Raw genomic sequence first — 13,697 nt, forward strand, 5'->3', positions numbered from 1 at the left:
TTAATGGATGTTTCTAGATTTTAAGACCGTGTAACCTGACAGTGGATTTTACTGTGATATCTGTTTGATGGTTGCAATTGGCTTCATCTCATAAAGGGAGAGTTTTACCATATGTTCCGTGTGAATCCTGCTAATGTAGAATGGGTTGTTGTGTATTAGGTGGTTACCCTGAGGATCAGCAAGTAAACCACAGTGACAGAAGCTGTGAAATTACTAAAATGAGGTAGACGAGGTATGAGAATACTGGAGACAAAGCAAGGAAAACTCATGGGCCAGCGTGACACTCCTTCAAAAACAAAGGCAAACCATACCATTCTGATCTCATTATCTTTGTGGTTATAAGGCCAGCAGCATACACCTAAGTTCTTTCAGCAACCTGGGATCTGTATTTTGGAAAATAGAGAGTACTATTCAGCAGAAAAAAATAATGGAATCATGAGATTCGCAGGCAAATGGATGACACTAGAAGAAACCATCCTGAGTGAGGTAACCCAGTCACAAAAAGAGAAACATGGCATAACTCATGCTATATATGGATTTTAGACATAGATATGGGGAGTGCCAGCCTACAATCCTATGGCCAGAGAGTCTGGGAAACAGAAACTTCATTTAGTGGCTGATTGAAGAAGAGGCAGACTCCCTTGGTTAAGTACTGAGCTGAACTCAAGAAAGCCAGTAACAGAGAGCGAGGACTGATGATCAAAGGGATTAAGACGGGGCTGGTTTAACCCCCAGAAACAGCTGACCAGACAAAGGTTAACTCTTGAATCCCAGGCATCAGCCTGGGAATCCAGCATGGGACTGATCAAGACCCCCTGAATGTGGGTGTCAGTGAGGAGGCCTAGAGAATCTATTGAGCCTTGGGCAGCAGACCAGTACCCATCCCAAGTATACACACGGACTTTGGACTCCCATAGAACAAAGTGAGGTGCACTCTCACCCTGAACTCTTGGGGAAGGGTCTAGGCCCTGCCCTATATGAAATGACAGACTATGGACACCCCCATGGAGGGCCTCACCCTCCCTGGGGGAATGAGGGGATAACGGAGGGGGGGTTGGGGGAGGGCACGGGAGGAGGGGAGGGAATGGTAGAGGGACCTGGAACTGACTTGTGAAGCAACCTCGTTTCTTATCTAAATTTAAAATGGAAAATAAAATATATAAAAAAAGAAGAAAATGATAATGGTAAGAGTGTTTGGAGAGAAGCCTCCTCCCAGAAATCAACCAATATAGATTAGAGGGGAGTGAGTGCCCCTCTAATATGAATATGCACCTGTTTATAAGCTGAAGGAAGACTGTTCTTAGAAGATGTGTATATGTGTTAATGGCCACAGCTATGCATGAAAATAGAATGGACAGTTTGAGAAGCCTTAACCTGTAATGTCCGATGGATGCCTATTGACAATTGTCATTGGCGATTAAGACACACAAAGGTAAAACTCAGCCACTACTTTCAAATGCACTGTTGGGGATCACTGCTACCTAGTCCCCTCACCATCACCTCATGACCCAGAGATGAAGAATGGCTCCTTCAACCTCAAGCCCATTCATTCACCCTCAAATTGAATTTTATTGAGATTCCCACGTGGTTTCTGCACAGACTGAAAGTAAACAACCTTGATCAAGGAGACTCAAGCCAGGTGAAAAGTTGACTATGTCTTGTACATTATAATTAATTTAATTTCTGCCCAGGCCAATTTAATAAGATGGCTCTTAAACAAACTGATATCTTTCCATTGACACTGACCCCCCCCCTGCCATGCTAAGGCTCAGGCACAGGGTCATGTACATAACCTCTTCAGCACCTAGTTCAGGCACTGATCAGACAATGTGACAAATTAGGCAGAAACAACAGAATCTGTCCCTTACCCTTGTCACTCTCAAGTATTGATGCACTTTCTAATATGTCTTGAAGTTTAGCCTCAATCTCCTTAAGAACCAGTATTTTAAGGAATACTAAGCAGTCTTTCATGTAATTGTTATTTCGAAACACCTTGAATCCTATGAACCTCTAATATCTGAAGCTAACACCTCATCATGACCCCTAAAGTTTGACCCTTAATGTCTGGCCCCCTAACAATTGGCTCCTAACATTTGAATCCTACCATCTGGCCCCCCAACACCTGACCCTGAACGTCTGCCTCCTGTCTTCTTGATCGTGCAAAGATTATTGTTTAAGAACTTTAAAGATGTAAGTCTATTATACCACACAGGAAGCAGCCAGGTTTAAGAACTCCAGGCAGTCAGGCTTAACTAATACAAGAACAAACACAATGTTCATAGATCTTCTGATTCATCAAACATTTCACTAACATGAATATTTAGGCATTTAGATACCTAATTCTTGCTTAACAAACCATAATGGTTATCAATAATTAATCTTTGGTTAGTACTTACTAACTGCTGGACACCCCTTTCCCTCACTCCCATGCCTGGCTGTTGCTCCGTTTTCAACACTTTATCTTTAGGATTTATGTCAGTATGCAAATATGGAAACTGCGGGTTGATACATTTAACAAACTGCACCCAAATGAAGCAAACACAGACAGTAGAGCCACAGATTAGAGCTTGGCCTGGCTACTGTCTCCAGAGATATCAGAAGAAACCCTGCAGACCAACCTTGCTCCAGCATGAGGTCAGACATCCTATCTGAGCACCTTTTTCTTCCTGTACTCCCCATCCCCATATTTTCATGATGGCCTGAATCCTATTGAATATGGGTCAAGATAAAACATTCTTCCCTCAGTTGTTTAAGTCCAGTGTTTTGTCAGAACAACAAGAGTCTTCTGATACCTGGTTTCCTTCAACAAGTATTATATCTGCATAAATTACATCATTGTTGCATATTGAATTTGAAAGGTGATTTCTGCCAACCATGAACACAAAATGCATTGCCTCAAACAGGCTGAGCAAGGATGGGAATAAAGTTGTTTTATATTTTAGTTAGAAGCTGATGAGTTCATGTAGTAAGGACAAAAGGCTGTTCCCCAAAGCATCCAGTCCTTAGGTCCTAACCATCTCTGTTTTGTTGACCTGACTTCATCTGAGCTGCTCACGAGTCATAGTCAGACATTTTCACCACAAGGCAAATTATGTAAGAGCAACACAGCCTGTCTAGGTCAGTAGCTTGAAGCAGTGATCAACAATCAATTAATTTTAACAATGTTTTATGAGGCAAACCAGTAGAATAACAACATGTAAAAGAGCCTGCCTGAAGACCATTTTTAAGCATACACCTTTAATTCTTGAGATGCTCTTATTCCTCAGTTTTCTCTATGAATTGTTATTCATGCAATGTAAGAAAGAGATGGAGATGTTTCTTGAAGATACTTATTAGGTTGGAATGGGAAAGGGGACAGGAGAATTTCAGATTGTGATACATCCGTATTGTTCTCCACTGTAACTGTCCCCTGACAGAGACCTATGGAAATTATTGGGAGTCTTTTACCCCTTGTATGGTAACATTCTCCTTGCATCATGACTGAGATCTTGCAAAGTATGATAAAGACTCATTTTAGGACTGAAGATAGAGTTCATCATCTGTTGCTCTTCCAGAGGACTTGAGTTCAGTTTCCCAGCACATACAATGGGCAGCTCACGGCTACTTGTAACTCTGGGAATCAGATGCCCTCTTTTGGCTTCCTGGGGCACCCCTCACATGCAGGTGGTGTACACACACACACACACACACACACACACACACACACACACACACACACACACAATTATTTTTACCTTACAGCAACCTTTAACCTATTATCAGTAAGCATTTCCTAGAAAAGAAGCTAATGTTTAGAGAGTTAGTGTGCTAATCGCTCAAACTCAATAAACTAGTAAGTGATCAAGCTTTTTGCATCTTGGACCTCAACTCTCAAATCTTTAGCTGTCTCCCAGTTTTCAGTCCCACAAGTGCTTAGCTGCAATGGAGAAGGACTCTAGCTTTGTCCTTAGGGTTCTTTGTACAAGGTTGTCCACTTTACAACTTCCCTCACACAAATGCACATTCTAGTTTCTGCTGTTTGCTGAATACAAGATGATAAATCCAATCCTGATGCAAGCCCCATCATATGACAGAAGGTAATAATTCAAGTTATTCCCCTATGTTACTAAATAGGCCTTCCTGAAAATATTCACAAATGTAAAATGGCAACAACTCCCGAATTATATATACTCCAAGTGGGTATACTCTATGTGAATTATTTCTATTTTTGGAAAGTCAAATTAAGAAAATTCTTGCTCAGAAGATTCTTATTCCCAATGGTTATGAAAATAATAAAATGTTAATTGATTGATTGATCTTGGGCTATTTTTGATGATAGAATCTCCAAATTTAGGGTTACTGCTTTTGTACTGAGTATGAAATAATGAACCTATAATTAATAAGCTTCTGATCAAAGCTAAAGAAAATTTTACTTGTAGCATTTTTAATTTAACGGTTTCAAATATATTAAAATCTCAAGTTTTATATTTTTGGATACATATCCTACTTACTTGTTTAAAAGTGGATTTTTTTGTTTTATCGTGACTGGGTCTCATTATATAGCTCTAGCTGTTCTGGAACTCACTACGCAGACCATGCTGGCCTTGAACTCACAAAGATCTATCTGTGTTTGCCTTCTGAGTGCTGGGATTAAAGACATGGGCCACTACACCTGGATTGGTACTTCTTTTTAAATAAAGATGATTGCTCTAGTTTCCTTTCTATTGCTTGGTAAAATACTGATGAAAAAAAACTTAGAGGAAGAAGTGTTTTATTTGACTTACACTTCCACATAACAGTCCATCAGTGAGGGAAGTCATGGCAGGATCTTGAAAGCAGAAACCATGGGGGAACACTACTTGCTGACTCATTCACAGGTTCTGCTCTGCTAGTTTTCTTATATAGCCTGGAACCACTGGCCTATGGATAGTACCTCCCACAGTGGACTAGGTCCTCCTACTTCAATTGTGATTGAGAAAATCATCCATAGACATGCCCATAGGTCAATCTGATATAGGTAATTCCCCATCAGAGGCTTCGTCTCTCACCTGACTGTAGGGCTTGTCAAGTTGATAATGAAGGGTATGTAATAAGGTTAATAACCAAGTACATTTCAGTAAGTCTCTATACTGCAAACATAGGGCCACACTGGTGGTCAGTGTCACCTTGAAATGAACGTAAATCATCAATTCCTCTGGAGTGTAGGTAGAGCCACTTTTCTCCACTACCAAATCCTTTGAGTCAATGTGATCCTCTGGTTGTACATGTAGGAAAACAGCATGCCCCAACACCACAGATGGGAATGTCCTTCATGGCTATTTCTATTGCTCCACATTCCTATTGCCTTAAGTAGTTACTATATACTACTTAAGTAGTTATATAAGTTCCATAGTTCATTATAGGCTATATAGATATACTACTGTGTTAAAGGAAGTCTCATCTGAGGATGTAACACTAAAAACACTAAAAACATCTTGCATGGTTGTATAAGAAGGCTAGTAGGATGAGAACACAGGCATGAGAGCAGCCATAATGGAGAATGAGTTTTGGTCATGATGAGGATATGAAGGAATGCATGCTGACCTTACTTATTGGCTTAGGTCACTAGATGAATGCTGTGACAAGAGATACAACAGGAAGCATGAAGAAGAAGCATATTTGGACAGAGGGAACTGAAAATTCTACTTCTGACTCTAAAATTTTAGATGTCCAAAGGGAACTCATTGAGGACTGGAGAGTGCATGGAGTAGACCCATAGAAGCAGAGGCTGCCTGGGGAGTCTTAGTTGCTTGGTAGACTGCTGGTTACCATCTTATTTTTATGAGTGCTTTCAGATCACAAAGAGTCAAGTCAAAGGGTTGTAAAGCATGTGACCAGAGGAAGGAGAGAATAGAGAGCTGGATGGGTCAGTCACATGTTAGAAAAGAAAGACCCCATTCATACTAAGGATTACATACCTGTGAGCAGTGCTGAAATGATTTGAAAGATTATATAAAGCTCTTTGGTTGTGGGTGGCAGATCCTGATTTACCAGAAAACAAAATTGTAAACCACCATGCATCTCATTTGTCAGATCTGAGTATTCTTTTTGATGGACTCACATATATGTTTTAGCAAAGCTGAAAAGCAGAGGTTCAAGGAGCATGCACTCTGAGTTGGTCCTACCTCATCAGCCAGTCTTACAGGATGGTTAGATAATGTCCTAATCTGTACATCTGCAAAGACAGCTCTTGCCATTCACCTTGGCAGTCAAGTCTCTTGCTAGGCGCTGACTTTCCTTTCCTCAAATGTAGCTTGTGTTGACTTTATTTTTGTTTGTCCTCAGGAATTTTGCCCCTATTTCTTATTCAAGTCTTCGTGAAGGAAATGTTCCTTACCAATAGTTCTTTGAAAGTTGTGGTGTCTCTACCTCAAGTCTGATTTAAAAGAGTCATTCCCCAGACCTCCATTGGTATCACTCTCCCCTCTCCATATGGCAACTTTCTGTCCACATCGGTGCTTGTAACTCTCCTTCATAGTCCTGCTCAAGAGAGAGACTGTGGCTAATGCCCTTTTGTTCCACCTTATACTGAATGGGATGGAAATCAATTAGTGTCCCCTGGCTCACTATACACTTGCTGATTGTATCTCAACAAGTTATGGGGGAAGTTCTGTGTATATGTCAATAAAGCACTGTTGAACAATAGGGAAGCAGGATAGGTGGGACTAAGAGTCTAGGAGGATTCTGGGAAATGTAGTGAAGAGACTGGTTGCCATGTGCTCTCCTGGGAGGAATGGAAATGTCAGGAGTGCATCCTTGTAAAGATAAGTCCTTATAAAATGTATATTAGTAACTATGGGTTAATAATCAAGTCAGAGCTAGCAGATAAGAAACCAAGCAAATGGCCAACAACTTCATAATTAATATAGCTTCCAGGATGTTCATTTGGGGCTGACATGACTCTGAAACCAGGCTGGCAGGAAGACTACAATTACAAAGAATGTTTTGTGTTCAAGTATGACTGTTTGATTGAGTGTCCCATCAAGAACTTTTTAGACATAGTTAACCTAAGGCTGTGTTTCTCCAACTCTCCACTGTTTGATTTGCACTTGCTAAGAGTATAGTTCCTGGTGAAAAGTCTTCCTACTGATTCTGTGTGAGTGCTAGCCATACTTTAATCATATCTATCTATAGGAATTATTTCTAAGTCTATGGAGACAAATAGCTGGAACAGTACTGTTCTCCCATACTCAGGTGTGGCTCACTTTGAGGAAAAATTTTCTCTGAACATTTCTGACTCTGCTCATCTCTACAGGTGGAACACGTACCATGACATTGCAACTTGGGCTGTCTGATGAAAAAATGTGTTAAATACTTTGAGACCTTCATCTTTTACCATTTAGTAACATGCTTTGGAACTAAGATAAAAACAATAATCCATATTTTACTTTATAGCTATTCTAGGAAATAGAGATAAATGTTTAGACTTACCCTCTAGAGCATATTTCATATCGAGAGCAAAGAGAGACCACATAATTTCTGCACTTATCTTTCCCATATTTAGTTCTTGAGGAAATCTAAAACAAAACACATCATATTAGTGTATCACAAATAATATCATCCCCAAAACCCAAATGCCTCATTTCACACATAACCACAGTTGTCATTACATGGTTCATACACATGTATGTATATTTTCATTTATGTAATTTATTACTACTGACTTTAATAAGCTGGGAGAGCATAAGCTGAAAGAAACGCTGAGTGGTGAAATAGATATTATTCTATTGGCACCAAAGACCAGAGCCCAGGGATTCTCCGGGATGTATATATGATGTGTTTGGGTCAGGAAAGCTCCGTTTGTCATGCCAAATGCTGTCTTCTATGCATCCACCTTGAGGGTAGATCAAATGAACCAAACAACAGATACCACATTACACCAGAGAAACCAATCTCAATCTCTCTCTCTCTCTCTCTCTCTCTCTCTCTCTCTCTCTCTCTCTCTCTCTCTCTCTCTCTCACACACACACACACAGACACACACACACACAGGTGATGTACATGTAGATACACAGACATACTAAAGCATCCAGAATTATCTTTTTTAATCCAAATCTAGAAAGATTTCTTGAAGCTAGGAAGCATTACCTAAGTGCACATGATGTTGCTATGACCTTGAGTAAGACAATACATGTGCAATCATTCTAATTACACTTTCCACACAAAGAATAGTATATTTCATCAATACCCCTAACAAAAAGACATACATCAGCTTGTCTCATAATATCCACTCATATTTTAAAACATACATTTTTAAATTTACCAAAATTTAAACTTAGAACTCTTATAGTAAAAAATTAATACACACACAACTAGTCCCCAACCTTCAATATATTTTATCAATATAAAAATCATCATAAACAAGTTATTTTAAGAGGTTTAATTTGTGTTCAGATGGTGTCATCACTCAGTTTGCATTTTATTAATTTTATGCTGCAAATAGGCAGAAGTAAAATTATAAATAGTATAATGAGTACTTTGGGCTCATGGGGGACAAAATGGCTAATTATATTTATTTTCATGTTTTTTTGAATGAGAACTTAAGTAAGAACATAGCAGGACATAGTGCCTGAACAAAAAGAGCAAAAATAAAATTAAAAATTAATCTTTCACATATATCACTTCAAGCATCTCCAGTAAAAAGCTGAATTCAATAGTTTTTAAGGATTTGTTTTTATTTTTAATTATGTATCTGTATGTGTGTATGCACATATGTGTGAAAGTGCCCACAGAGACTGGCAGAGGATTCTAGATCCCCTGGATCTGGAGTTACAACAGTTGTGAGTCACCTGATGAGGGTGTTGGGAATCAAACTTAGGTCCCCTGCAAAAGCAGTAAGTGCTTCTAACCACAAGCATCTCTCCAGTACCCACCACAATCAATCTTATAATAAATGCAAGACAATAAGACTGCTATCAAAAAGGTTTACTGAGAAAGTGCAAGGTTAATTTAACAGTCGCAAAGTAGACAATGCACAAGCTACCAATCAGTGTATTGAATGGAAAAATTTATGGTCATTGCAAGATGTAGGAAAAATTTTCTGAAAATTAAAATGGAAGTGAATTTCATTCACCTTATAAAAGAATCTATAAAAACATATCACTACCTGGACATGGTAATATAAGCCTATAATCTCAGCACTTGAACACAGAGACAGAAGAAACACAAGTTGGAGACCAGCCTGGGCTACAGATCAAGGACAAGGCAAATATGATCTAATGAGAAAGATGGTATCTCAAGAAATCACAACAATAAAACCTGTAAACCTCCTGCTTAATGGTTACGCGGTAAGGTCACAATCTGGGCAATAACATTTATTCTCAATTTTCCTGTTAAATATCACTGAAGTTCTGAAGTTCTACAAAAGAAGCAGGAGAAAGAAGAGACTGAAAGGGTGAAGAGAATGATCAACATGCTGCCAACAAGTCACTTGGCCACCTGATGAGGGCCATGGGCTATATGAGACTGCAAGTCTGGAGCAGCCGGGGCTAATACAGTAAGAGCTGTCTCAAAACTAAGAACAAAGCAACAAATACCCCAAACAAAATAAAAACAATGAAAATTTTCTACATTGAAAGGGCCTAGTCAAATACTATAAAAAGCCACTGTAAGAGAGGTTCTATATCATAAAATCATGAGCTTAAGTGTGTGTGTATCTATCTATCTATCTATCTACTATCTATCTAGCCATTGAATATCTAAATCAGAATATCACATCATTTACAATAGCAACAAAAAGTGTTAAGTATCTAGGTATAAATCTAGGCGTGTATATATATATCCACTGTATATCCATGCAGTGAAAACTATAGAGTATTAAGGTCAGAAATCTACAGAAGCTGAGAAGGCCCTGAAGGGCTAGGATCAAGCAGTCTGAGCAGAATGGACTAGGTTTTCTGAGAGGCTTTTCATTTTGTTTTTTACTCCCTGTGAGGACATGGTGTATAGAAACACAATTAACATTAAGATGAACACACTATAATCGCAAGTCTAAATTAGAGCTTAGGGCGCAGAATACCCTGGAATAGCCATTCATAATTTAGGATACAGAACACCCTGGTAGGACCTTTCATAGTTTACCTGGAGGAAGGATGAGTTGTGCCTATGTGAGAAGGAAGAAACTATGCATAGCAGTTGGAAGCTGCAATGTTCATAGGAAAGACTCACCAAATGTCTTAAAAAATACTGTCTTCAATCTAGAACTTTGAATTAGAAAACTTCAAAACAAAGAATCTAGAAATCAGCTGTGACTTCTTGGGGCTTTCTGCAAACTGTCAAGGCTTAGTTCCAAATTAAAAACAAATGGCCTAAGGGAGCTGAATGTTCACCTTTAATCCCAGCACTAGGGAGCAGAGGCAGGCAGATCTCTGTGAGTTCAAGGCCAGCCTGGTCTACAGAGCGAGTTCCAGGACAGCCTCCAAAACAATACAGAGAAACCCTATCTCAAAAAACCAAAAAAAAAAAAAAATGGAGCTGAATGTTGAGTCATCAAAGTCATCAACCTGGCAAATTATTTTAAATGCAAATAAAATTGTCATTTAAAATAGTGCGGCACTGGAAAAATACATACAATCTACATAATAAATAAGCTGGCAATATTGACATGAAAAGAAGTGGTCTGAGTCAGATGGTTTAATTATTTGATGAGCAAGCAATTAAAACAAAACAAAAAAAATAGAAAAACCCAAAGACCAAAACAAACTAACAACACAACAACAAAACCCAGGGCTGGAGAGGCTCAGCAGTTAAGAGAAAGCATTGCTTTTGAGGAGGACTAGAGTTTAGCTCCCAGTTCCTACAGCAGGTAGCTCACAACTACCTGTAACTCCAGCTCCAGGAAATGCCTCTTGAGGCTTCTGTGGACCACATTCATATGTGCATCCCCCATAAATAAAGATAAAATATACCTTTTATTTTTTGGTTTTTTTTTTTTTTTTGGTTTTTCGAGACAGGGTTTCACTGTGGCTTTGGAGGCTGTCCTGGAACTCGCTCTGTAGACCAGGCTGGCCTCGAACTCACAGAGATCCGCCTGCCTCTGCCTCCCGAGTGCTGGGATTAAAGCTGTGCGCCACCAAACAACACAAAAACCTAACAACACAGGAAAAGAAATGCATAGCATACCCTATCAAAAAGTAATACGATGGTGAAAGATGTTTCAGACTACAAGCTATAACAAGTTGTAAGCATGTGTCATAACTGCTTCCTGTTTCTCTAAAGGGCTCTGCTTCTTACACAGGGCAGACATCTGAGCTGCCACACTGCACCCTCCTCTGCTCTGTACCCTGGACTCCTGCCTCCTGCCTCCATCACGCTCAGATTACATGATGCGGTGGAATAATAACCGGCTATTGAGGAGAAAAGACAGGACTGCTAGTGGTAATGTTTTAAATGTGCAATTCCATGGTTTCCTCTTGACAATGGGATTTAATTACTTAGCATTGTTTTATGTTATTACCTTTAGGCTTCAGAACTACTGAGAATAACACCTTATCTTTCTCAATTTTGGTCTAGAATTACAAAAAACATTTCTTTTGCAATTGGGATACTCTATACCCAAATATGACCCCTTGCTATATTGAATATTTTTTCAAATATGTGTGTGCATTGGTGTGTATGCAAGTGTGTGCGTGTTCTCTGTGTTGAGGCCAAAAGGGGTGTCAAACCCCCTGAATCCAGAGTTCCAGGCAGTTGTGAATCCTCAGAGATGGGTGCTGAGAACAGAACCCAGGTTCTCTAGAAGAACAGTGAGTACAGAGCCATCTTTTCTATCATATTATCAAATATTTTAAGTGAAAGCAATTTGGGAAATGTCACATGTAAGAAGTGCTTTCTCTGCTCTGGGAATCAGTTGGAAGACCCTTATGTGACAGGTGAGAGGTACCATCCCTACACTCATAGGGAAGGGACATTCATTTCTTGGGAGACACATAAACCAGGAAGAAGACTTGCTGTCTCTCCCAGACAACTGTGCTCTCACCTTGTTGCTACTTCTCAATGGCATTCCTCGCTGACTATTTTCTTTATTCCTACTGTGGAGACATCCACGTCTAACCACTGCACTGTCCTTCCCTGGGAATTCTTCCATGTATATAACACGTGCAGTAACTACTTTCATATACTTCTCTGTTGTTAACCTGTCCTCTTGCAGGGACCCCAGAGAAGAACCCAGAAGAGCAGAAGAAAGAGACACACCCTTCTTATGCTTTTCCCCTTAACATCTCTCTACCACAAAGTACTGCCATGTCGCACATGTGACTGTCTTGGGATACTTGAAGAAACCTCAAGAGCAAAAGAATAGCTTGTGATAAATGTAAGCTTACAGTTTCCAAAATGATTTCATTGCCTTTCCCTATCTTGGGAAGAAAAGGCAACAAAATATGTAGTTATGAGCAAATGAAACAGATGGAAGGTGAAAACCACTCCTCTCAAGAAGAGCTGCTCCACTTTCCTCATAGGGTTTGTCAATGTCTTTGCTTTCTTGGATACATTTTTAATAACAAGTCTTACAATTTTAGTACTAAAGGTTTGTGTTTATTTTTAATTATGTGTATTTGTTGTCTCTGTGTAGACAGGTGCACAGGAGTGCAGTGTCCCATAGGGCCAGAAGAGGGCATCAAATTGCCTAGAGCTGGAGTTAAAGGCAGTTATGAACCTCTGGTGTGGATGCTGGGAATCTTACTTGGGTCATTTAGAAGAGCAGCAAGTGCTCTTAACCACTGAGCTATCTCTCCAGCCTCAGTGCCAAATTTTTCAGAAGCCATCACAAGCCCATGATGCTTTTTCAGGTATTCTTTTCTTCATAGACTCTGGAAATACCTTCCTTTGGCACCAAATTTTTTAATGTTGAATTCAACCTGCATTCCCAGAACAAAGGAATGATACTTAAAAAGCAGAACTTGTTCTTCCAACACACTCTGCAGTTGATTATATTTCTGTCTTTAGTTTGAATAGTTATGGGATCTATACATTTCCAGTTTAAGACATTCTGGCTTTTCTTTTTTTTTATCAAATAATAGCAGTCAAATCCTGTGGTGAAATCTCAGCATGACCCAAAAGGCAGAGATTTGAGTTTTCCTCTGCTGCTTAACTAATTTACCCAGTAGAGCAATTATTGATCTTTTTAAACTCATTGCCTCATCTGTCAAATGGGGTTGGTAACAACTGAGTAATATGTGAGTTTCTCTAGGGCCATTGTGAAGGTTAAGTGAGATTTTATTTTATTTGGTTTTCAAGACAGGGTTTCTCTGTGTAACAGCTCTGGCTGTCTTGGAACTCACTTTGTAGACCAGGCTGGCCTCGAACTCACAGAGATCTGCCTATCTCTGCCTCCCAAGTGCTGGGATTAAAGGCATATGCCACCACTTCCCAGTTTAAGTGAGATTTTTATACCTAAGTGTTTCAAAAATTCATTTGCTCATCATGAGCAGTCAACAAGCATTTACTACTGACAGTAGTAAAATTCTAGCCATAAATGAGACATAAAAGAAAATACTATCTATTGATTTTTAATTGGAAAAATAATTATCACAGAAAGTAAGTTGAAGTTATTTTTATATTGGCTTGGTTTCAGTCTTCAGAAAAATAAGATGATAATAAAATATTAATGGCAATAAACTGGATTGCAGAGGAAATTTTTATGTACTAAGGAGTAAACAGATTTTAAGACTTCAGAACTCACA

The 13,697-nt window shown here is 39.2% G+C and overlaps 1 protein-coding gene across 5 annotated transcripts in view; it reads right to left on the reverse strand.

Moving 5' to 3' along the window:
• The window catches only part of Unc13c (unc-13 homolog C), a 449,289-nt gene that overhangs the window by 135,993 nt on the left and 299,599 nt on the right, over positions 1–13,697 (reverse strand). For all 5 annotated transcript variants that reach the window (XM_005073734.3, XM_040739669.1, XM_040739671.1 and 2 more), the window contains exon 19: positions 7,450–7,535. In XM_005073734.3, the coding sequence (XP_005073791.1) occupies positions 7,450–7,535 (86 nt within the window). The remainder of the gene's footprint in view (positions 1–7,449; positions 7,536–13,697) is intronic.

Source organism: Mesocricetus auratus, unplaced genomic scaffold, assembly GCF_017639785.1.
Source record: "Mesocricetus auratus isolate SY011 unplaced genomic scaffold, BCM_Maur_2.0 Super-Scaffold_100691, whole genome shotgun sequence".
Lineage (NCBI taxonomy): Eukaryota > Metazoa > Chordata > Mammalia > Rodentia > Cricetidae > Mesocricetus > Mesocricetus auratus.